The sequence below is a fragment of the Amia ocellicauda genome, chromosome 5, assembly GCF_036373705.1.
Source record: "Amia ocellicauda isolate fAmiCal2 chromosome 5, fAmiCal2.hap1, whole genome shotgun sequence".
Taxonomy (NCBI): Eukaryota; Metazoa; Chordata; class Actinopteri; order Amiiformes; family Amiidae; genus Amia; species Amia ocellicauda.
The window spans coordinates 19,038,179-19,063,301 of NC_089854.1; the positions used below are offsets into that span (position 1 = coordinate 19,038,179).

Sequence of the window (25,123 nt, forward strand, 5' to 3'; positions counted from 1 at the left end):
ATCTACATACTACTTAATGATCACTGTAAAGATGGTAGTATAATGAAAAAAAAGTGTTAAAGAGTGTTAAAACAGTGTATCTTGGCTCTGGAATAATTACACTTACCCAGTAGTAAAATTATGCACAACCATTATTCACTTAAACTATGGAACCTCATAGTATCATCAGTGCATATGTACATAGGGAAGCAAGGTCAATTAGTGTCAAATGTATACGGAAGCCAAAGCCTAAGGAACTATAGTCATTTGTGAGTCAGAAAAAAACAGTGTATTGACGTGATTGCATATCCTCTGTAAACAACACACTCATATTTTCCTAATGAACCACACCTGGCATAGCCAATGATGTCATCAGCTCCGCACCTGCCCAACTGGTCTGGATTGCTTTCTGAGGTAGCCATGGCAACCACTAGTCTGCTCAATCTTTAGGAAGTGAGTAGAAGCCTTGTATTAAAGACCCTTGTGTACAAATAGTGGTTGGTTGAAAACATTCAGTGGTAATGGATTGATTTCCATGGAGTACGGGGATGTCTGTAGAGAGCCCTGGTTTTATTAAATTAATGTAAAATGTATGTAATACAAAACCTAGCACAAAATGAGGCAGCCTCACAGACAGCCGGTTCTATTGTACAAGAGGTCGGGGAATGCAGTTAGGTGTGCTGTACTGTATGGGCCAACAGTAAAGAGCACCTTGTCTTGAGATTCTGCACACATGGAAATGTTCCCACCTCTCTGGCCTGAACACTGACTGTGGCTCTGTGACCGATGAGATCCTCCCACGTCTGCTCACTCTGGGCAAATTGAATCCCACTTCACCCACGTATATGAATACATGTGGCAACACATTTGCCTCAAGAGAAACACAAAATGAACACGGGTAGCCATTGCAACTGTCTGAACTAAATATTGTAAGGAAATGCATTACTGTGATGAGCCCTGATCTGTACAGACTGGAATCTAATCTCCTTCACTCTGTAACTGTTCCTGTCAAAGGTACCTGTACAGCTGTTTCATCCTTAGTTGGTGTCGATTCAAGACCTGGCCAGTAGTTGCCAGACTGACACTGTACATTCTGAAATATTTGATATTTTTGTATATTTGTAGTCCAGATCTCCCTCGAACATACTGAGTTGTTTGGAAAAATGTTTTCCTGTTCAGTGTTGAGGACTCTTTCTTGGTCACCAGAGCGGGGTTTATCTTTCTGTGCTATAAATTACTATAATGAAATGGTCAAGGAAGATGATGGAAAAACTCCTGACATGTATTTTGCCCCTCGCATTGAAATGCCGTGGTTTATATGGTCAATGATAGTGGCACATATGCCATTGGAAACATCTGTTCTGTGTCTTCCCCTTTGGGCTGCAGTGCCACCGCTCAGACGCTCCCCTCTTCCTCTATGGGCTTGTGGTTGTGGTGCCCCTCTTTCTCTCTTTTGTCTTTGTCTTCTGACTTGCTCCATTTCATGCCAACACCACATATAAAAGTGAGTTGATTATGGACTGATTGCTGATTGAACAATTGAGCAATGAGGTTTTGCACATGTGCAGTAGAGATTCACATTTGTGAGAGTATGTGTTATTGACTGTGAAAAAATGTTCTGATTTTGTTTGACAACACTTACCCAATAGATTTTTGTGTCTTGTGTAGTGAGTTGTGTTTACTGTTTTGCACAAATGTGCTTGGCATTTGGATTTTATGTGAAAGCAACCATAAATGACCTGCTGTTTTGCTGAAATGTGTACTGTTCTGCTTGTTTAGGTTATGGTGTTGGTCACGTGGACCACAGTTTCATTCACATTGACTTAGCAAACGAGAAAATAATACAAACCATATGTTTACAGTTTATTAACTACTGTATCCAAAATGGAGATATTGATTATTTTGCTTTTGCCACCGTAAAAATAAAATCTGAGGGTTCGTTTGCAGGACGTGAACAAAGACTAACAAAGCTAACTTACCAGTATACAATTCATATAACTCTCCATGTAATTGCTTGCCAAATATTTAAAATAAATACAGTAACATCAAAACACTAGAAGAACTTTGAAAAAGAGCAACCACATGTATATAAGATACACAACTATGATTTGAGGAAAACAAATTGGAGGTGAGAAATATATATATATACACTCACCTAAAGGATTATTAGGAACACCATACTAATACTGTGTTTAAACACCTTTCGCCTTCAGAACTGCCTTAATTCTACGTGGCATTGATTCAACAAGGTGTTGAAAGCATTCTTTAGAAATGTTGGCCCATATTGATAGGATAGCATCTTGCAGTTGATGGAGATTTGTGGGTTGCACATCCAGGGCACGAAGCTCCCGTTCCACCACATCCCAAAGATGCTCTATTGGGTTGAGATCTGGTGACTGTGGGGGCCAGTTTAGTACAGTGAACTCATTGTCATGTTCAAGAAACCAATTTGAAATGATTCGACCTTGGTGACATGGTGCATTATCCTGTTGGAAGTAGCCATCAGAGGATGGGTACATGGTGGTCATAAAGGGATGGACATGGTCAGAAACAATGCTCAGGTAGGCCGTGGCCAATTGGCACTAAGGGGCCTAAAGTGTGCCAAGAAAACATCCCCCACACCATTACACCACCACCACCAGCCTGCACAGTGGTAACAAGGCATGATGGATCCATGTTCTCATTCTGTTTACGCCAAATTCTGACTCTACCATCTGAATGTCTCAACAGAAATCGAGACTCATCAGACCAGGCAACATTTTTCCAGTCTTCAACTGTCCAATTTTGGTGAGCTTGTGCAAATTGTAGCCTCTTTTTCCTATTTGTAGTGGAGATGAGTGGTACCCGGTGGGGTCTTCTGCTGTTGTAGCCCATCCGCCTCAAGGTTGTACTTGTTGTGACTTCACAAATGCTTTGCTGCATATCTCGGTTGTAACGAGTGGTTATTTCAGTCAAAGTTGCTCTTCTATCAGCTTGAATCAGTCGGCCCATTCTCCTCTGACCTCTAGCATCAACAAGGCATTTTCGCCCACAGGACTGCCGCATACTGGATGTTTTTCCCTTTTCACACCATTCTTTGTAATCCCTAGAAATGGTTGTGCGTGAAAATCCCAGTAACTGAGCAGATTGTGAAATACTCAGACCGGCCCGTCTGGCACCAACAACCATGCCACGCTCAAAATTGCTTAAATCACCTTTCTTTCCCATTCAGACATTCAGTTTGGAGTTCAGGAGATTGTCTTGACCAGGACCACACCCCTAAATGCATTGAAGCAACTGCCATGTGATTGGTTGGTTAGATAATTGCATTAATGAGAAATTGAACAGGTGTTCCTAATAATCCTTTAGGTGAGTGTATATATATATATATATATATATATATATATATATATATATATATATATATAATAAACGATAACATATATTGTAAATATAGTATATTGCTAAACATTTGTAATACATTTCCCAAAAATAGATACCTCCCATGCCTTATTGTTTAATAGGTATAACCAAAACAAAGAATGGTTACTGGACTAGGGCTTCCACCAGGCACTGTGAGACTATTAAACTGAATCTGATTAAGGTGTAAATTAACTATAGCACCTTTTAAAAATTGTATGAATGACCATGTTGTGCTTTATTACCATGCACAACATACAAATGTTTAAATAATAATAATTGACTGCATACAATAATTTAGCAACAGTATTAATCTTAGCAAAGGAGTAGTAGCTAATTAAACAATTTAACTTCTCTCCAGTTATTTAATAGTTGTTATCTTTCATTTAATTACATTGGTTAATCAGTTATCATATCAAATATCAAATGTATATATTTTAAATATATATTTATTTTCAATATGCTCAAAAGCAGACAGTTAGCATTGTTTCCCTGTTGCATCTAAAGAAAAATATACTGGAAATATTTTTAATTCTGCTGTTTCTCTTGCTTTTGATTAGTTTGTTTTCATTATACAAGAACCTGGGGCAGGGCAGCTATCTCTGTGCATTCCTGCAAGAAAACAACTGTCTTTATTCTTACTTTAAGGAGGGGGTAGTCACTACACCACACACCGCATGTTTCCAAAAGATCATCTTGTGTGTGGACATACCTCTTGTGAAAACAATTTGGAGTTTGAATGTAGCATTTACTCTACAGTTCACTAAACTGTGTGCCTCTACACTGTCAGCAGCCCCTGCCATCTTAAGTTTTTTGAAGTTGACAATCAGTTACCATAAAAATGCTTAAAAATCATCATCACTCCAAGATTATTATTATTATGTCATTGTTATTTACTTCTTAAATGTATATTGGGTGCGCTGTCCTGTAAAAGAGGACTGACGTATGGCATTCACACTGTTCCTATATCAATGCAAAATACACAAAGATGAGTTGACTATAGCATTGCTAAATCCTCCAAAATGGCCGTGTACCACAGCAAATCAAAACCATGACCCAAACCCAAACCCATGGCTCACCCAAATAATCACTCATTCAGAGTTCATACCTACAATACAAATTATTGTGGCACCTTGCAAATTTTTTAATGAATAGAAATTCCATCCGGATCAATACAAAGCTGCTCTTCTTTAAATTTGTTTAACTAAACAATCAAATTATTGCTTTGTTTGTTACAATGTATCAAACTCGCAGACAATCAAGCTAGCACATTGTTTCAATTGTCTTTCAATTGCAGAAAGAAACTACTGCAAGCTCAGAAATCAGAGTGGTGGGAAAGTCGTATTTGCCGTTTTGAATTCTGATGATAGACCAAAATTGTTCTTTCAGCACCAAAATGCATATGAAAATATAGACAAACATTTTTAAACTTTCTACAGGTGGTGGAGAATGTGAGCATCCATAACGAGGACTGGTAAACCCACCTGACTAAAGTAAAAAGCGATATTATCCTCAATCAGAGAATCCAGATTTACTGCCAACCCTCAAAAATGCAGACTCAGTCTACACAAAGTGGCATATCTTGGGTATTTATGTTCATATCAGTTAACACTGTTTGAATTACATCTGTAAGGCTTTATATCAAAGCAGATTAAGTGAATTATCTCTGAAATGATGTTTCAGGGGTGGTTTGAGTTTTCACAAATATCACAAATCATATATCATGTACATTGCTATTAATAAATCTAGGATGGTAATTTCAGGTACAAATCAAAGGTGCATTAGACTAGACTAGAACAAGTGAAAATCATCACCGCTATTGACGTGCTTCCATAAAATCTAGTTAATTAACAGCAATTTCAACATGGGAGGACTCATGAACAATTAAATAGCTGTGAAGGCAAACAGTAGCCAGCTGCCAGTTTTGACTTGATGCATAACAACACAATTCTTGTTTTTTAAAGTGTAACACAAGGATCAGGTTAAATGAGACACTGTGAAATCCAAAACCCCTCCAACACACAGGCACATTTGAGTTTCTCCCCAGCATTTCTGTAGACACAAAAGGTTGCTAAGCTGCTGCATCTTGTGAAACTTGAGCTGTCCTTAGCTGACATTGTGGTAAAGATCAGTGACTGTATTTTTCAGATGTGGCTACATTTTTTGTTTTGTTTCCTACTACTTTTCATCACACTGAACAAGTATCTTGTTTCAAAAAAGTTTCTCTGCACATGTCTCTAGCCACATATCTCTCTGCATTTGGGAAACAGACAAAATAAGAAGCATTCTCCCATGTGATTGATATCAGTGCAGTTTACAGGGATGCCATGCAGGGTCCTTTAATTGACACTTCTATTCCTTGCTGGATTAAACGTGCACTTGAGAGTTTATAGTTGTTATCTGGCTTGTGATCTGTCACAAGAGGCAGCATGTGTTTTGATTTGCGTAAATGCATAGATTCCCATTGCGAGATATCAGGTGGCATCTTGGTCTTCAATAAAACAAAACATCGTCCTTACCTGTGAATCGCAAATATCAAACCTATCGTGTTTTTTTTTTTAAAGAGTAATAGAAAGTGGCTTCTGTGATAAATTAAGCCCAGATAGGGTACAATTTTGATTGTTGAGATTTGCAAGTAGGTTTAAGTTTTGATTTGGTCTCGGCCCTTCATAATTGGACCACTGCAAAGAAGGGAACCACACAGAGACTTATGTATTTCTCTCTCTTTCTCAGTTCCCTGAGTGTGGCTTCTATGGGATTTATGACAAGATCCTCTTGTTCAAACATGACACTGGAACCAATAACATCCTGCAACTGGTTAAGAGCGTGTCTGATCTCCAGGAGGGAGATCTCATTGAAGTGGTGCTGTCTGGTGAGTATTGTCCATTAGTACACTTCCACATATTTTTTGTTTTTGTTTGTAATCAGGACTTCAGTTATTGTGTCTGTGTCTGTGTCAAAGGTTACGTATGTTCATCATGGCACTGTAAAATCTTACACAGAAGAGTAGTAGAAGAAAACATTTTGAATACAGAGAAATTAACACAGCAAGAATATAGTGTATTGATGAGTGAACATGTAGAACTAGAATTAAAGGAGCTGCTATAGTGGGAAGTGAAAAGTAGAGCAGTACTGTACTGGCAATGACAGTTTATAGATTGCAAAGCAGAAAGATGAATTATGGAGTTTACAGGTACTGACAGAAAATGAGAGGTTGTGAATCTGAGAAAGGAAGCACTGCCCAAGGAGGAGATGTTTTCGCTTGTTTACATTGGAACGTCATCAAAACATCTTTCTATCAAAGCTGCCTATTGGCCCCTGTGTCAGTCACTCAAACAATTCATTTCCTGCTTCCTGTTTGTATTTTGCCGGAAGCACTCCCCAAGGGAGGAGGGAGCGAGCTGTGACGAGAGCCTACCCCAAGGCATACCTCCAAGGGGGCTTGACCAATTCTAGATAGAAGCCGCAGGGGTCCCTCTGGCCTCTTGTGCCCTCTGCGTAACACAGTAGCAGTGACCTCCTGCTCTACTAGCGCAGCTAGGAGCGGGGCCCCAGATGTATTAGTACAGAATCGTACAGCGCAGGGCAACAGTACAGTTCTTGTGCCTGCCGCGCAGTACAGTGATAGCGGCCTCCTGAATTTTTAACAATTTGAACAGAGCGGGGTGACAACAGCTCTTGTACCCTCCACTCAACACAATAGAAATTTAAAATGTATGAGAACTAGAAAAGTTAAATATATTAACATTTTGTAAATGGTTTTAAAATAGTTATATAAATTTAAGAAACTACATATACAAAACATTAAACATCTTTTCATATATTTATTTATTTCAGTGTATTTTTAAAATAAAGTGTATTGGAAATACAAAAAAGGTGTGGTTATTTCTTAACTATGTAATACTTTTTGTTTTGTTAATATTTCAAACCTGCATTAATAGGCTATCTAGGTGTTCATTAACTCGTCTCAGTCTATATGCTTTAAGAATATTTAGAACAAAGAAGTAGGAATACCTTGTTCCCTGTTCAACACATACACGTGTTGTTCTACCTTATTCATACATTTACAATTAAATGTCAAATCATGCACAAGGGTTCAAATGTGTTATTGTTTGTTAAATGGATATTTTAATAGATTACCATTAAATCTAGTTTGTGCTTCTAAATCTGATTCCAGCATTACAGATATTTGAAATATTTAATTTGACACCGGGGGCTATAGGCAGCTTTGGTAGAAAGATGTTTTGATGACGTTCCAATGTAAACAAGCTAAAACCCCTCCCCCTTTGGGCAGTACGTTCTATTCAAAAGATAGCAGGGCCTTTCAAAGATAGTGCAGTCCTGTTGTGTTATTCTCAGCCACTTAAAATACCCTGCAACACTTACTATTTCTTGAAATCCCACCAGTATAAACCCACATCTCATTGTAACAGGATAGCCAGATACGGAGGGTTTGGTCAGCCACAGGTCATTTTTTATTCGGTACATTTATATTTTTTCGAATAACAAAATAATGCTATCCTCCTCACAAAGGAGTCTTCAAACTCCGACAGGAGTGAAAAAAAGGCAAACAAAACAAATGGGCTCAGGAAAGATTCTCAGGTGCTCCAAAGCTCAACCCAGCATCAGATGATATCAGATTTCCCTGAAAGAAACAACACGGAGGTCTGCATCAGTGCTGCAGGTGCGTCTACCTGGTGCCTACCTGGACCTAAAAGCTACTTATGCTGATGAGAGACAACCTAGCCCTCACCAGTAGCTGTGCCATTACAGGGCTGACCTGTCACAATAATCCTTCACTTCTAATGAAAGCGAGCCCTGTGTGGCTTACTAGTGTCGTGTGTTTGTGCATGATCGTGCTAATGGATTTCTTCACTGACCGATGACATGTGATCCGTGGAGAGCACAAAGCCATCATGCCTATCAACATAATAAACTCAGTCTTGCAAAACACATAACCCCACCCAACCCAGCTGAAGACACCAGATACTACAGTCACATTCACAGTCACTACAGTCGCAGTCTCTAAGACTGTCCCTATTTTATTTATTTTCTTTTGAATTCCAACTAAGAATCAGCAGTGAAACAAGCACCAAAATCATCAAAACAACAGAAAATCAATACAGTCAATCACAATAGATAGATAGGTAGATAGATAGATAGATAGATAGTACCCAGCTTATGAAATATCTTTGTGGCAACATTTTAATAAAGTTATCACAGAACAATTTATAAATAATGTTATTTTATTTGTGACTACACTCCAGAGAAGAAGTTTTGACAAATACCAAAATACAGATAGTTTCAGACAAAATAAAACCTCTTTTAAAATTAACCAATACAATGCCTATAGGAAGTATTCACCTCCCTAGGAGTTGTTTGCATTTTTACTGTGTTTGCTAAATTAAAAATAAAAACCTTCATTAGATTAGTATTCCCTTTTGCTGTCACGCACCTAAATAACCTCAGGTGCAAACAATTGCCTTCAGAATCCACAATGGAATTTAAGTCCATTTATGTACAATGTTCAAATGATTTCAGATTAAATACACCTGTGTCTGTAATAAGTCTTGCTTTTTATAAAATCCATTGGTCCTCCTCCTGTAAGGATGCTGTGGCCAAATAATATTGTTTACTAACTGATATAGATATGGTAGGCCAGGATTCAAAGTACTAATTGTTGAGATTGTTGAGTACACTTATGAGAACATATGGAAAATATTGTAATGGCATTTTAAATTCAGTTTTTCCTACAGTATATTCCGCCTCAAAACAAACGTGTTAAGAATAAAATGGTCTTGAAATGAAACTGACATATCCCCGATACTGGGGACATGCATTGGTTAGTAATTTTTAGAGCTCCCCTTTTTAATTTTTCACAATAAGACTACTGCGTATGAGTATAGGAATATATTGTTAGGTACATTTTGTTATCATTTTATGTTCTTTTGGAGTCATAGTCTTACCAGATATCTTTTACACACATTATTATTTTGGAAAGTGATTTTACTCCATAAGCCAGGACCCAGAAATGTTTTCAGAGTTGTTCTGCTGTATGGCAGGGTTACTATGTTGATGTGTGTAATTATACCCAATACGACATAGAATATATAGGCACACATTTATTATATTTCCTCAAGATTTGACAATATATTTACATACGAATTGAATTAATGCTGGCAGAGCATCAGTTCAAAATATCCCAAGATGCACTTCGCTGGTCAGGTTGCCCCTCCCTCTCATAGGGCACAACCTCTGGTCTACAATCTAGTACATCCTGTTCAATATAGGCTTGAAGCATTCCTCTTGATAACAGTAGTGTAAAACTCAACCGTGGCTTGTTAACTGGCTGTTGAACATTATTCACATGGATCTGTTTTTGAATTTCAAAAGAGAGAATGAGAGAGAGAGAGTGGGCCCAGCTCAGACAGGAGGAAGTTCCCAGCTGCTTGCCTGGGTTTGAGGTTTCAGAATTCTCATTTCGGCTGCTCATTTACATAAGGCTTTGACTCATTCACCCATGCACAAACACACACACACACGTGTGTACACACTTGCAAAAAGACACACACGTGTATACACTCCACACAACACTCAGAAAGTTATTGTTTGATTTTGTGATCTAAATACCTTAAAGATGAAATCTCTTTACTACCTCCCATCTGCCTTGAAGAGATTGGAACAAACTGCCACATATGAGTTCTGTTTTGACAAAAGAAAGAAAACAAAGCAAAAGTGTTAAAAAAGAAAAAAAAGCATGAGAGGAAGTGAACTAAAAGTTGACACAGGAACCTAGAGCAGAGCAGAGAATAACATAATAATAAAAAAAAAGTGGACCAAAAGTTAATACCCTAATTCCACTGGCCACGTTTAGGTGCAGCTCCGCGTGGCCGGGCTGTAACCGTATACCTAAACTTTACTGCCAGTGTTTCCATTCATTTTCGTCAGGTACAGCTGCCCCAGGAAGTGAATGTGAGACACCAAATGTCAAAACACATTCTGGGACACGGCATTCTGGGATCTTCAAAAACTGGAGGCTGAAATACCTTAAACATTAAAGACATTAAAGCACCGAGGCCGCAGTTGACTGGTAGGCCATGGTAATAGTGTCCCAATCCAATGTGAGACGTGCACACGTTTGGCAGCCGGGGGGGGGGGGGGGGGGTAGGGAATGCGGCCTCCTCCATGACGTCTGCCTCCAGCTCCGTGTCCACATGCTAACTGAGGGAAACGTGTTCCTCCTCCCTGGCAGAGAGGCTCCCCTCTGTGTTTAGGGCCAGGATGGCAGCGTTGCGGAACTCGGCCCCCTGTGCCGGCATCTCAGCGCGGAGGGGGCAGGCGACAGAGAGGAAGATGAGGAGGGGGCCAGAGAGCTGCTTCTACAGATGATAGAACACAGCAAAGTTCAATCCCAGCAAACTGAGAGAGCGAGATCTCCTAGAGCTGCAGCCGTGGGCTGTAGTGCAAATGCAAGCTGGCAGAGGAGCCCCTCACGCAGGCGAGATCTCTTACAATAGACAGAGGCTTAGGTCAGGCAGCCAGGCCTCGGATTTATTGACATTGCTGACGCGCCCACTGTGGAGGTAGGCCTGAAAGACAAAAAATAAACACAGCGACTAGTCTATAATAATATAATACACACACGATTATATTAGAATGACTAGCAGGGCACCTGCAATGTATTTAAAACTTAATTGAACCGAGGCACAGCTGGACCTCTGGGGCATGGACAGAACAAGACAGTAAATTATAAAACAAACTAAGATGTAGCAAAATGGAAGGTGGACAGCACTATATATGAGGCCAGACAACCGAACACACAGTTTGTGGTTTGAACAAACATACAGAGAGGCTCTATCTCACATTTCATAAGTTCCAAGTCGAAGAGGCAAAGAGGAAGTTGTGCGCATCACGTTATATACACCTTATATACAAACAGGAAACAGGAAGGGACCTGTTTGAGTGACTGACACAGGGGCCAATAGGCAGCTTTGATAGGAAGATGCTTCGATCAGGTTCCAACAGAAGTGAACTGAAACCCGTCCCCCTTGGGCAGTGCTCCCAATTTGAAAGATAACTAGGACATTTAACTATTTTGAGAGAATTGTCAAGACACCGGAAATTTAATACAAATTCAGGACATATAGTCACCATCGTCTTTCATGGTTGCGTGTTTATAACAAGTGAATATTTTGGCACACTATCGCAATCCTTTCTCCATCAGGATTTTTGCAATCTTTTCAAACACTTACACATGTTACTTACTATTGCTACTCCAAGCAACTGATCCTGTGTGGCACTTTCCGACTGTATATTAATAACTGCTCAAATTTAAAAATCTTCCCAAGGAAAATACACATATTCTTTCTTGGGAAAAGTTTCTTCCGCATCTCTCGCATTGATAGTGGACGCCATTATTGTAGTTACAATTTCAAAATGCAGTGGTGTAGCATCTGGCTACGTAAGGCATGTAACAGTATGTGTCTCAAACCAGTTTGGGCCTCAGCCGGTACGATGTATGAAACAGTGCCTCCTGAAACTAGTTCAGTCACAGGTAGAGGTGCACCTGGGCCATAGTGGAATCACCCTGGACGCGAACAGCCACGCTGAGGTACATCTCAATGTGGCTAGTGGAATCGGGGCATTAGATTGAATTGGCTTAATTAAAACCAACATATCAGTAGTCTATAATAATGAGAATAATAATAATGCTATTTTGGTAATTAACAATATATAATTATATTCTTTGCATATTGCACTATTATAATGAATGTACTGTTTTTGTTGCTAATTTCATATTTCAGCAGGTAATACAATTGTGATTTTAAAATAGTATAAACAAAAAACTACACAAAAATAAACTTGCATGTGTGTTCTTGTGTATTGTGATTTGGCGCTTTGTCGATTATGCACAGATCGAGTGATGTACAAATAATTCTCAGGTAAAACCCCTGGTGTGTGATTTATATATTCTGTGCACAATCTGCTCATCAACTTGATAGAACAACTCGCTGCCAGATGTATATGCGTGACATTTTTTTTCTAACTTAAATGTCTGAAACAAACCAAGTTTGAAAGCACCCGTGCAAGCCAAGTACAGATATGTAAAAACAAACTATAGAGATGCCAAGCCCAGGAACAATACTGCATTTCAACTGTAGGTAACTGTGCACTGTATGATGTACTACAGTACACACCACTATAGATCTACTCTTATATTCCAATATAAATTAACTTGGTGTGGTGTTCTTGGTCAGTCAGTATTTAGTTTAGTGGTTAAAAGTCACTGTTATTTTAAAAAATAAAGCATATTATTCTTTCATTATGTAGGAAATATGTCAAATTCTCAGAAGTGCTGCAATAATAGACAGTGGTATATTTTTTGTTTTGCCTATTTGTCTTTTTGAAAAAGCTTTGCTACAGAATCCTCACCTTTCCCTCCTTGCCAAAGCCTTGTTGTTGCTAAGGTGTTAAGGCTGTGGGGGGGACCCTTTCTATTCCTGTCCCACAGATACCACAGGGGGGACAGCTGGGCCTTCGCCCCCACACCTCCGTTCATGGGACACCTGCACAGAGAAAGAGACAGAAGGAGAGATTTCCTTTATAGCTTGACTGGTCACACAGCTGCAGGGGTGGCGGAAATCAGTTTGAATGTGTAAACCAGCCACAGGGGAGAGGACTTCTGCAGTAGATAAAGAGAACATTTTATCAACATACCTTATAATAGATTTTTTTGAGGTATCTTAATTAAAATAATGTTTTTCAGCACACGGCATCTTTACCAACAAAAACACCCTCATAAAATGCCCAGATTAGGATTCACATTACACTACTAACATCTCAAGGAGTGGGGAAATTAAGCTATCTTGCTGCTCAAACTGGAAAGATTAGGTTTCACTAAGGAAATAAACTTCACTTCTTCAGTAACAGCTGTAGGTAGGGTACAGTTGTATAAGCAGTTCTACAAATACAAGGGAGTCCATTAAATCATGATAACATATTATCATATGCTAAGTTGTATTCTCTGTTATCCTAGCACTGTTGTATGTGTATACGCTGCCCCCTAACCTGTTATTGCATTAGTGTCTTTCTATGTTTGGGAAAGTCTGACAGTTGAGAAAAGAAGGATTATATGAGGTGTCTATCTCTGTGTTGAGGAATGTATTTTGTTTATGTTCTGCTTGGATAATCATCATTTAAAAAATAATGAAAAAGAGTTGTCAGTCGTATTCCAGTACAGCAGTTTCTCAGTCCACAGCCATAATTCAGGAAAATTTATGTAATCACCCATGTTGCAATGGCAAAGTTTTATTGGAAATTGCTATACCATTATTATACTTGATTCATTAATTTATTTATACCTCTATAACTGTGGTTCCCAACCCTGATCCTGGAGGACCCCTGTGTCTGCTGGTTTTTGTTCTGATTGAGCTTTTAACTGATCCCTTAATAGAACTAACAATTGTCTTATCTCAACCTTGTCAGATGATTTCAGGTTTTAAACATGTGAAACTCAGTCAGGTAAGTAGCTCAAAAACTGTCTGAAAACAGCAGACACAGGGAGCCCACCAGTACCAGGGTTGGGATTCACTGCTCTATAAGAAAGAGTCCTAGCTAATTATCAAATACGTACTAGACAAAACGTTAAATGGATCTTGATCTATGTCATATTGCAGGCAGGTAAGTATGCTAACAATAGTTCATCCACAGAAACTGGTACATTTGGTACAGATTTACCAAGAGTCTGAGATGGGAAGTCAGTATAGTAGTTAATAATGCTGAGAAATGAGAAGTGAAAAAATCAATGAGTGAGCTCATATAATGCATTATGCATTATACATACTCTTTTAATGCAATTATCGGTAACACTTTAATGTAACACATATATGTAAGTACACATTTGTCTGGTAAGGATGCCTTTGGAGCTATACCGGGCAACATAGGCACAGGTTTAAGTGAGGGATTAAACAAAACATTTAACAGGCGCCCCAAACTGAAACACGTTTGTACCAAATGACACAAATCCTTTGCTAAATGCACTCAGACGCTCAAAACAGCAAAAACGCATCACAAAGTCAATCCAGTCCATCAAAACAGTTGTGACCCAGTGATGCGGCTGTATGCAAGAATGGAGGAAAGTAATCGGAGACCGAGATTGGTCTTCAAAACCATACTCTCAATGTATTATTTTTCTGGCTTGGGAGTAAACAAAACACAGGGCCTTCTTGCCATCCAAAAAACAAAATAAAGAAACAAAAAATAAAAGCCTAGCTCTGTAATGAGCGCTGTCTACAACCCGTTTCCCCTAGCTACAGTTGGGATGGCTAATCCACTTGTCCAACAAACCAAAGCCCATAATTAGGTAAACAAAACAAAAGACAGTTATTTTTTCCTCTACCAGCAGTTGCCCCCTTCTTCCACAGTCCATATAAGCTTTTGTGTCAAGACTCCTAACCTCATTCCCAAACTCTCCCCACTCACACACACCCAGTACAAACAGAGACACACTTATATGCCCACTTGATTAGCTAATTAGTGGATGCAGCTGCTGTCAATTAGCTAATCAGGCCCTGGAGAGAACTGGCTAAAACGTAGGAGCTTTGCTGGAAACAGTGCCCTCTGCTGTCTTAAACTCACATACCTATTGTCCACCACCTCTCCACTCACCTCATTACACAGTATAGTACAAATCTTTACAATGGCACAATAAAAACTAATTATGAGCATCAATATGGGTAGCCATAGCAACTGTCTGAACTAAATATTGTAAGGAAATGCATTACTGTGATGAGCCCTGATCTGTACAGACTGGAATCTAATATGCTTCATTCTGTAACTGGTCCTGTCAAAGGTATCTGTACAGCTGTTTCATCCTTAGTTGGTGTCGATTCAAGACCTGGCCAGTGGCTGCCAGACTGACATATTTGTTGATGGTCTTGTATATTTGTAGTCCGGATCTCCCTCAAACATACTGAGTTGCTTATAGCCACTGTATCTACAATGGCAGCCACCTGTTCAGTGTTGAAGACTCTTTCTTGGCCATCAGAGCAGGGTTTACTTTCAGTGCTGTAAATGGATATGATTAAATGGTCAAGGAAGATGATGGAAACTACATTGAAGTAATATATGGTCACTTACCTATTCTTATTTTTGAATACTTTAATTATTAATGTCACATTTGACATGTTTAGATTGGGCTGCACCCTCTGCCCAGCCTCTTGCATTCAAAGGCCATGGTTTATCACATGGTCAACGATAGTGGCACATATGTCACCGCGTAGATGGCACAGCAGCTGTTGCATTTGCAGTTTGTATGAAAGCAACCATAAATTACTTATTGTTTGGTAAAATGTGTACTGTTCTGCTCATCTAGGTTATGGTGTTGGTCCCATGGACCACACTTCATTCACATTGACTTAGCAATCGAGAAAAACTATACATGTTAACATGCTTAATTACACTGTTCTTATGAGTAACTAACATGTAGTTAATGAGTACTTACTATGTTAATAAACTGTTATATGGGAAAACTATTGTAAAGTGTTACCCAATTATCATCCATACTGCCTCACTAATACTTACTATTTACTAATGTTGCTCCCTTCCCATTTCCAAATCCTAGTCTATAGAGAATTAAATTGAATGAGATCAATCTTTGCTTTGTGATTTTGGGGAACTTGTGCTCTGCATACATTTATCTTGATATCACTCTATATTTCTCTGTCCCCCCTCTCTTTCTCTTTCAGCGGCAGCCACATTCGAGGACTTCCAGATCCGTCCTCATGCCCTCAACGTTCACTCATACCGTGCCCCGGCCTTCTGTGATCACTGCGGAGAGATGCTGTTTGGCCTGGTGCGACAGGGACTGAAGTGTGATGGTGGGTTATAGAATTACAGAGCTCTAGGGCTGTGTTCAGATGTACATTTCTGTCATGCCAATGTCGTTCTTTAATTGACGAATTTAGTGAGCCGAGATGCATTAGCACAAGTGGCAATTGTAAAAAACAAAAAATAATTGGTGATTCCAATTTTTGTTTAACATTTTTTATTGTTCTTTCTTTCCTTTCCATCCGTGTGTGCATTTAGTGGTGCTTTGTTTTGCGTTGTTTAGTAATGACACAAATTATGTTCAATGTAACCCACCCACATGAGTATGACAGAGCATGGATAGTAATGTAGTCCTTAAAAATTAGTTAGACCATCAGGACGAAAATAGTAAGGACTTGACCAACTAACACTTTAAATGCATCACTTAAAGCATGACTGAAAGTTGCATGTAAATGCTGATTTTGTCAGTTGGATTGTGACTGACCTCTGATTTGCCATAGACAAATCAATCAAGGCCTAAATTGAATCAAAGCTTAAACCTAACCGAAAATCACAAATTATAAACTTGAAAGTCACACTTTAATATATAAATAAAAGAAAGTGTCCTCGAATAACAAAAATAAACCAGGACTGGGTACAACTTTGTAAGTAGCGATACACAGGTAGGTTAAAGTTCTAAAGCAGCTGAGAGACGTAGTGCCTTGAAGAAACACGCTGGCACTTGAGACTTGATGACCTTCACTTGTAGACCTGATTTGAAATCAGTCAAAATGCAGATACCCACCCTGTTAACTTACATCAAGGGTAGGCAATTCCAGTTGTTTAAGGCCCTGGTTTCCGCAGGATTTATAAATGCCTTTCAATTAGAAACCAATTAAGTCTTGAAATCAATAGGTGATTTGACATCCTGGACTATAATGAGATTCAATTAAGTAATAAAGAGGTTAAATGAAAACCAGAAACCCCTTCAGCCCTTGAGAACTGCAAGTGCCTCCCACTGACATAGGTCTTAATAAGTCTGATAAACATTCACTTAGCTAGAGGGACAAGACAGTCACTTATTGGCAAGAAACTCTCTGATGTTTTTACATAGAATAGAGTTTTCAATGTCAAACTCTTTTTTTCCATATATTACACTGCAGCTTTATTCTGGTTGTGTCTTAGGTGCTCATAAAAATATAATTTGGAGGATGTTTGCATGCTGCATATCTCCCATGTTTGTATGAGGGTCACGGTAGTAAGCCAAGCTGATCAATGCATGTGAGGTATACAGGACCAAACAATTGCAGATTGCATTTGCAATTCCTATGCATTTTACTATTGACAATCATCCAAGTAAAAGTAATGGAGAGTGGCAGCTGATCTCAGCTTTAAAGACAGGTGAAGTGGAAATGAATAAAAACCTTCACTATAGAACCTGAACTGACTTATTCCAAGTGCTCTGTTTCTCTCTCTGTCGGTCCATGCAGGTTGTGGGCTGAACTACCACAAGCGCTGTGCCTTCAGCATTCCCAATAACTGCACAGGGGCGCGCAAGAGACGACTGTCCACCACCTCTCTGAACAGTGCCCAGTCCCTACGTCTGTCCACCACAGAGTCTGTGTCCTCCAGCACGCCCCTGGATGACAGCTTGGTAAGCTCCATACTGACCCCCTCATTTCCTCTGCACCCTCAGAGTGTTATAGTGAGGGCCCTTGTGTTTTGCAACATTTTCTAACCATTTTCTTTTTAAACTATGTGCTTTTATGTTAAGGTGTCTTAGGAGTAGACTGTAAAAAAAAATTGAACTACCTTTGAGTCTCAAATTACAAACTTGTACCCTAGTTCATTTTAATTTGATACAAAACCATAGTGGCATCTGACAATAGTTTTTTCACAATGTATGCTTTTGTTACATTTTGGGAACTCTATCTGGCTCTCCAAGCCTCATCATGGCTGGAGTTGCATTTTGAAAGTGGCAATCACTCATCGACTAATGGAAAGAATGACTTGTTTTGGACTGGCAAGTAACAGCCTATAGTATGTACCAAGGTATTTTTTTGCAGTTTTGACACTGCGCTTTACTAGACTGGAGCATAAATAAACCATGGTCTAACATATTAAACATGCCTTAGAAATACTGATCATCATGGTATACCATGGTTCAGTGTAGTAAAGTACATTGGAGGCATGTTAAACCCTTTGAAAAGCACTGTAAAACCTTGTTAATGTAACAAACCTATGGAAAATATTTTCCACAGTAAACTTGCAAAAATTAGCCCTCTCTGTTCTAACACTACTTTAACCCTTCTGCTGTATCCCAACAGACCCGGACTCCCAGTGAGACGTCAGGGACCCCCGCTCGGCGCTTCTACTCGGGACGTCCCATCCAGCTGGACAAGATGCTTTTGTCCAAAGTAAAGGTGCCGCACACCTTCGCTGTCCACTCCTACACCCGGCCCACTGTGTGCCAGTACTGCAAGAGGCTCCTGAGAGGGCTATTCAGACAGGGACTGCAGTGCAAGGGTGAGATACCTTGTCTGTGTGTGTGTTTCCATTCCTGTCTGCATGTCTGTCTGTTTCTCCATTTGTGTCTGCTTACAGCTATAGCTGAAAATATGTACATCCTTCCTTCACTTTGAAACTATGGTATTCCTCAATTTCTTTAGTTTCATGAACATTAATAATTAAACTACATTTATAAACCAAATCTTATCTTTTCAAAGTTTTGCTGAACACTGATTTAGCCTAGGATTCCAGTTGATTGAACTGATTAAGATGGTGTTAAACGTGTGTTTGGCATTACAATGATAAATAAGCATAGTTTAGATTGTTCAACTAAATGAATCACCTAATAACATTGTTTCAAGTGAATTGCATTAATGTTGTATATTACATAGATTTCTTCTTGTCACTGTTTCCGTTTGTGACTTTCTGATTGTGAGTTTGTTGTGATATTATTTGTCATACCTGTCTATCTATCTTTTCTATATTTCTGTCTGTGTGTCTCACCTATACTATGCATTTGATATATGAATATGACCTTCAGTGGCATACAGTCTTATGAAATGTGAAAATGTTTGAAGGTTGAAACATGTGCTCAGAAAAGTTTGTTGCTGTTAGGTCCACACTGTGACTGTTCCTCAATTTACCACCAGAGGTCGCCTACACACCAGTTTTAATCTCTAATCGTTCTCTGCATCTGTGGTTTCCCCGCACCTCACTACTGAATACAGTGGCTCTAAAAAGTATTCAACCCCCTTGGAGATTTCATGGTGTTACAACATGAAATCAGAATGGATTTCGTCAGGAGTTTTTGCAACTGATAAACACAGAAAATGTCCATCATGTCAAAAAGTGAAAATATGATCTACAAATTGTTCTAAATTAATTACAAATACAAAACAGAAAATAATTGAATGCATAAGTAATCACCCTCTTGCTATGACACACCTGATTGAGCTTGTCCTTAGAAGTCACATAATTAGTTGCATGGAGTCCACTTGATGGTTTGGTAGAGAGTTAGTGCATTGATTGCCCTGTGTCTTAGTAGCTTGTGTCATATTACATTCATATCTATCTGTCACCATCTGATTTTTTTTTGCAGGACTAAAATAAACCAAACTTGATTGGAACTGCTAGTTATTAACCTTTTTCTATTACTCTTCTGTGCAGACTGCAAGTTCAATTGCCACAAGCGATGTGCTTACAAGGTTCCCAATGACTGTTTGGGGGAGACCATCATTAACGGAGGTAAGGGAAGCTGAAGGGTGTTTCTGATTTCCTTCCTTGCTGAGTACGCTCTGAGTGCCTGTTAATAGGAAGTGGATGAATATCATAGCAGTAACAGGACATGTTCTACATAGGGTTCTCGTTTGTGATAAAATGCCTTTTATTCAGGAAATGTTTAGATCCTGTAACAAATGCACTTTAAAGCACGTATTTTCAGCCTATTTTGTCATAGTTATAGTGTTGAAATCTTACAGTCTGTAGTCTGGATCCAACTCACATGCCAATTGCACACTCCCTCAAAACTTGAGACATCTGTAGCATTGCGTTGTGGGACAAAACTGCACATTTTACAGTGGCCTTTAATTGAACTCAAGCCATTCCGTCAAAATGAAGAGCTTACGAATGCATACGAAGTAAGGAGCAGGGTACAGACGAAGTGCAAAGTTGAGGGGGGCCGGGGGGAGGCGACTGCTACATTGGCCACACCTGTCATGTTGTTTAATTTGCTTCTTGATATGTCACACCTGTCAGGTGGATGGATTATCTTGGCAAAAGACTAACAGGGATGTAAACAAATTTGTGCACATCATTTGAGAGAAATAAGCTTTTTCTGTTATCTTTCATTTCAGCTCATGAAACATGGGACCATCACTTTAAATGGTGCAATTATATTTTTGTTCTGTATAGATTCAGCACAAGAAGTATATAAACACTGTTTGTTTATGGGGACTTTTAACTTAGGTATTTGCTTAGAGCATCTGCTGCCTGGAGTAAGACCATTATTAAAAATACAACATTAATAAACTCAGGCATATGTTAATTGTATTTTAAAATACTAAATATTGTGCATGTTGTCATTCTACATACAGCTCTCTTTTCTCTGGACTCAAATAGCGCTGGTCCCTATATGGGCCCTATAACCCAGACAATGCTGCTGATTTGCACTGGTAAAGCTTTGCCAGTCTGAAATCCTTTGTCTCAGGAGACTTTATAACTGTTAGATTTACTAATTTAAATAAGTTATTAAAAACTGAGCTGATTTTGTGTCTGCAGGTATGTGATACAGGTATATTAAAGAGTCCCAGTGTAAATGTAACATTGATAGCACAGCTTGTTTCATTGGCTGTTGGGTCTTTGTCCCCCCACAGACATTCTCAGCCCCAGCGTGGACACTGAGGTGCCTATGGATTTCTCCAGTGAGTTCGGAGACTCTGACAAATCCTCACTCATGGACGACTCGGATGACTCTGGAATTATCCCTGGATCGCACTCCGAGAACAACTTCCCCGAAGACAGCCATAGCGGGTCAAGTGGGGACCAGAGGTGAGGCTTCCCAGGCACTGCACACAAACAATAATGGGCAGCATCCTACTCAGTGCAAAGGCTCTTCTCACACGCCTTCCAGAGCAGATTAACAAAACAGTACTAATGCCACCTGCACTAACCTCCAGTGATATCATAGCAGAGGGAACTCCTGCAAGACTATCCTCTTATTTTTAGCATATTTTTGTGGGCTACAGAGTGTGTGGCATATAATATGGTAGGTATATGTGTTTCATTGAGTGAGAGTAGGAGTTTTAAAGACACAGTTTTAAATATAACTCCTGTAGCAAACCATTCATATTTATAATTGTATTTAAAACAAATCTGCCTCTCGTAGAGTTTTATGATATTGTCATCTAGTTCTGACTTCATCATGGAGTAAATATATCAGTATCAGACATCATTGTTATTAGATGCACTTCCTTATCACCTATATAATGTATCACCTATCATCTATAATATTTACTTGAGCCCATTGAGTGAATATTCATTTTCATGACGTGTTTGGAGCATAATTCTTCATTGGTCTTCATTTACTTTCACTAAACCATAGATTATTAGTTTGATAAATAAGGAAAGAAATTACACTTAGGGCCTACCTAGTGGATGACTTTGCTATCCTGGGAGCATGCCCAATAATTGCATGTGTGAGAATCCTGAAATATAAAGGATTTATTTACCATGAATGTTTTATTAGACAATCATCTTGCATTTTTTAAGGGAAAATGTAATATAATTAAGTTTTAAAGTAGAAGAAACATTGAAAGGACCAAATGCTTTGTTATGAAGTTATAACCCACCTTGACTGTAGAGGAATTCGGTATAATTTAAGATAGGATTTAAAAGGTATCAAGGTGTATATATTCTTGTGTTATGCTCATTTGTAGGTGAACTTGGGTAGACTAGTGACAGTCTACTCCTGTTAGCAATGTAGCAGGGTATTTCGCCTGTTTTCTTCTGACTGAATCCTCATTGGAAAACTGTGTGTTCCATACTGTGTGATAAGTCCTACATTATTCTTTTTCATCTTTCATTTTGTTTTGTGAAAACAATTACTTTTTAAAAGTTTTTCTTTATTATTTTGGATTATTACATGAGATAAACAGACACCTCAAATACATCCTCACTTTCTGCATCTTTATACTCGTGACTCCTGAGCCTTACCCATTGTTGCCACACACCACTGTCTACTCCTTCCAAAAATGATCAAAAAAGACTGAATCAAATGCACTATGGCCTAGACAAAATCACTATATTGGCCTACCTGTGAATTGCAAATTACAAATTGTGTTATTTTCTGTAAGTACTAGAATGTTGCCTTGATCAAAAAAACCATGAGTGGGTATAAGTTTGTAATTTGTGAAGTCCTGGTAGATCATATGATCTAGGTCTACATGAGTGAAAATATATGCTTGACACCAAAGTTGCTCAATCAGTTGCCTGCCATTTCAAATAGTTAGCAGTTTCCAGCTATATCAAATCTTCAGATTGGTGTTTTAGCAGGGCCAGGTGCTTCTGGGTTTGCAATGTAAAAAACAGCAGACAGTGATTAATAAGAGTTTCAGAGGACACATGCTTTCCCCCTTTATCATGGACTGATAGAGGAGGAAAATTATTGCAGACTCCAATAAAATAATTGTAAGGAAAAACAATTATCTTGTCAATCAGTGGTTCTTTATTAAGATGCTGTGGCCTGAGTCTGAATGTTGACTTAACAGTTTTGCAGTTTTGCTCTGCCTAAACAAGAAAACATTTCTATTCAGGCTAAGCCTCTGATTGCCCTAGACTCTGTCCTTTAAATGTTCTCATTCATATCCTGTTATGACTCAAATGAGCCTTGGATTCAGATATACCTGTCCATTTGACAAACCTGTCTCAAATCAGTGTCTTTACTAATTGCTGTACCAATCATCCTGGCATAAAGTGAAATAATCTTTCATGATGTATGTGCTGATCAGGATGTATTAAGAGTATGTGTGTCGTCTCTCTCCAGCTCCATGGGCTACATACCTCTAATGAGAGTGGTGCAGTCAGTGAGACAGACCACACGCAAGTCTAGCACTACCATCAAAGAGGGCTGGATGGTCCACTACAGCAACAAGGACACACTGGTAACACACTGCCGTTGACACTTCTCTTATCTCTCTTTCCCCTTCACCATGAGATCCTTATAAGTAGGGCACAGACAACAACCTGCAGAATTCAATACATTCAAATTATGTAAAAAATTTCAGTGTAACACTACAAAGACCCTGTATGTTTGAATCTGTTTTAATTATGTGTTTAAATAAATACTGAAGGCATTTCTTGAGATTTTATTTTCCAATTCTTAACCTTTTTCTCCTTTCACTACAATTTTCTCACTTCACAACCTCTTATCTCTTCTGGAAGGACCTTTCTGAAGTGCTTGTGTCCATCTTTCTTTCTTTCTAATTCTTTGTCTTTCTCCTTGTCTCATCTCTCTTCTCACTTTCTCCTATCCTCCTCCCAGCTTATCCTACCTTTCTCTCTCCCCTGGACTGCTACTGTCTCTCTGACCTGGGCTGAACCCTCCTGAACTTTGACATTTGACCTCTACCCTCCCCCTCCCCAGAGGAAACGTCACTATTGGCGTCTAGACTGCAAGTGTATCACCCTCTTCCAGAACGACACCACCAACAAGTATTACAAGGTACTGCTCACTTTTTTGGGCTTCATCTTGATGTCTTTCATTATTTCATCATGAAGATCTGTAAATGAGTATTAATAGTGTCCTATCATGGCCATAAAATGAGATTCCCCTCCTCATAGCAAAAGCATGGTTACAATTACATGCTAAGCACTTATAAGGTGAAGCAGTGACAGCTTGGCTGACAGTAGTGCTTACATGAACAATCCATACTAAACCTGGTCCAGGACAGACATAATTTGTTAGTTTTTATAAGGGTATCAGTGGCAGATGATTGGTTTAATCTTTAATAATTTAGCCAAATTATTGTTCAGTTAAATCACTGAGAGCAGGTTTGGTATGCAAACCATAACAAACTCTATTGTAGCTCTCCAAGAACAACCCTGTAGACTGATCTGCACAATACCTATGCTAATCTTATAATATCAGTATGTAGCCGATGCAAGTCAGAGCTCCCCACTCAGGTTTCAAACCGCACACCACAGGCGCTCCTCTGAGTGCTCCTCACTGCAGCGACACAGTTGAGTGTTAAGCCCTCTACGCCAAAAAACAGGGTCTCCAGATGTGGGAGGCTTAACACTGTACTGATTTAGAGGGGTTACGTCACTTGTAACAGGCTTATTCACTTGTACCAAATGAGCCCTGTTACAAGTACACACATCTTGCTAGCAAAACTACCTATTTTTGTAACATTTCCAGCACAGGCAGGCACAATAGGCACACGTAAATCAATGGGTCAATGAGATGAGTCTATGGTTGTAATGATGATTGTGTCCCATCCAGGAAATCCCCCTATCGGAGGTCCTGCAGGTCAGACCAGCGGAGGACTTCAGCTTGGTCCCTGCGGGCACCAGCTCCCACTGCTTTGAGATTGTCACAGGAACCATGCGTTACTTTGTGGGGGAAGAGCCTGCCTCTGAACTGAGCTCCTCCAATAGCAGTGCCCCAAACAGTGGGGTGGGCAGGGATGTGGCCAAGGCCTGGGAAAGCGCCATTCGCCAGGCTCTCATGCCCGTCATCTTCCAGGATGCTCCCACGTCACAGGGACACACTCCCCACAGTGAGTACATACACTCACCAAGCCTGGGGCGGAGGAGTAGAGCAAGCCATAGAATTCCTAGAATGTTTCAAGATCTTTTGTATATTGATCTTAGTGTTTAAAATGTGCTGATGTACTGCAGTGTTTGTTTCAGTTTGGCAGACTCCCCTGAATAA

General features: G+C 39.3%; 1 protein-coding gene across 1 annotated transcript in view; it reads left to right on the top strand.

The window, feature by feature from the left end:
- Positions 1-25,123, top strand: part of prkd2 (protein kinase D2) — a 66,012-nt gene that overhangs the window by 30,752 nt on the left and 10,137 nt on the right. Inside the window, exons 2-10 of the mRNA XM_066704123.1 lie at positions 6,112-6,250; positions 16,125-16,256; positions 17,676-17,839; positions 18,513-18,711; positions 19,861-19,938; positions 21,066-21,240; positions 23,234-23,351; positions 23,834-23,911; positions 24,692-24,968. Coding sequence (XP_066560220.1) covers positions 6,112-6,250; positions 16,125-16,256; positions 17,676-17,839; positions 18,513-18,711; positions 19,861-19,938; positions 21,066-21,240; positions 23,234-23,351; positions 23,834-23,911; positions 24,692-24,968 — 1,360 coding nt within the window. The remainder of the gene's footprint in view (positions 1-6,111; positions 6,251-16,124; positions 16,257-17,675; positions 17,840-18,512; positions 18,712-19,860; positions 19,939-21,065; positions 21,241-23,233; positions 23,352-23,833; positions 23,912-24,691; positions 24,969-25,123) is intronic.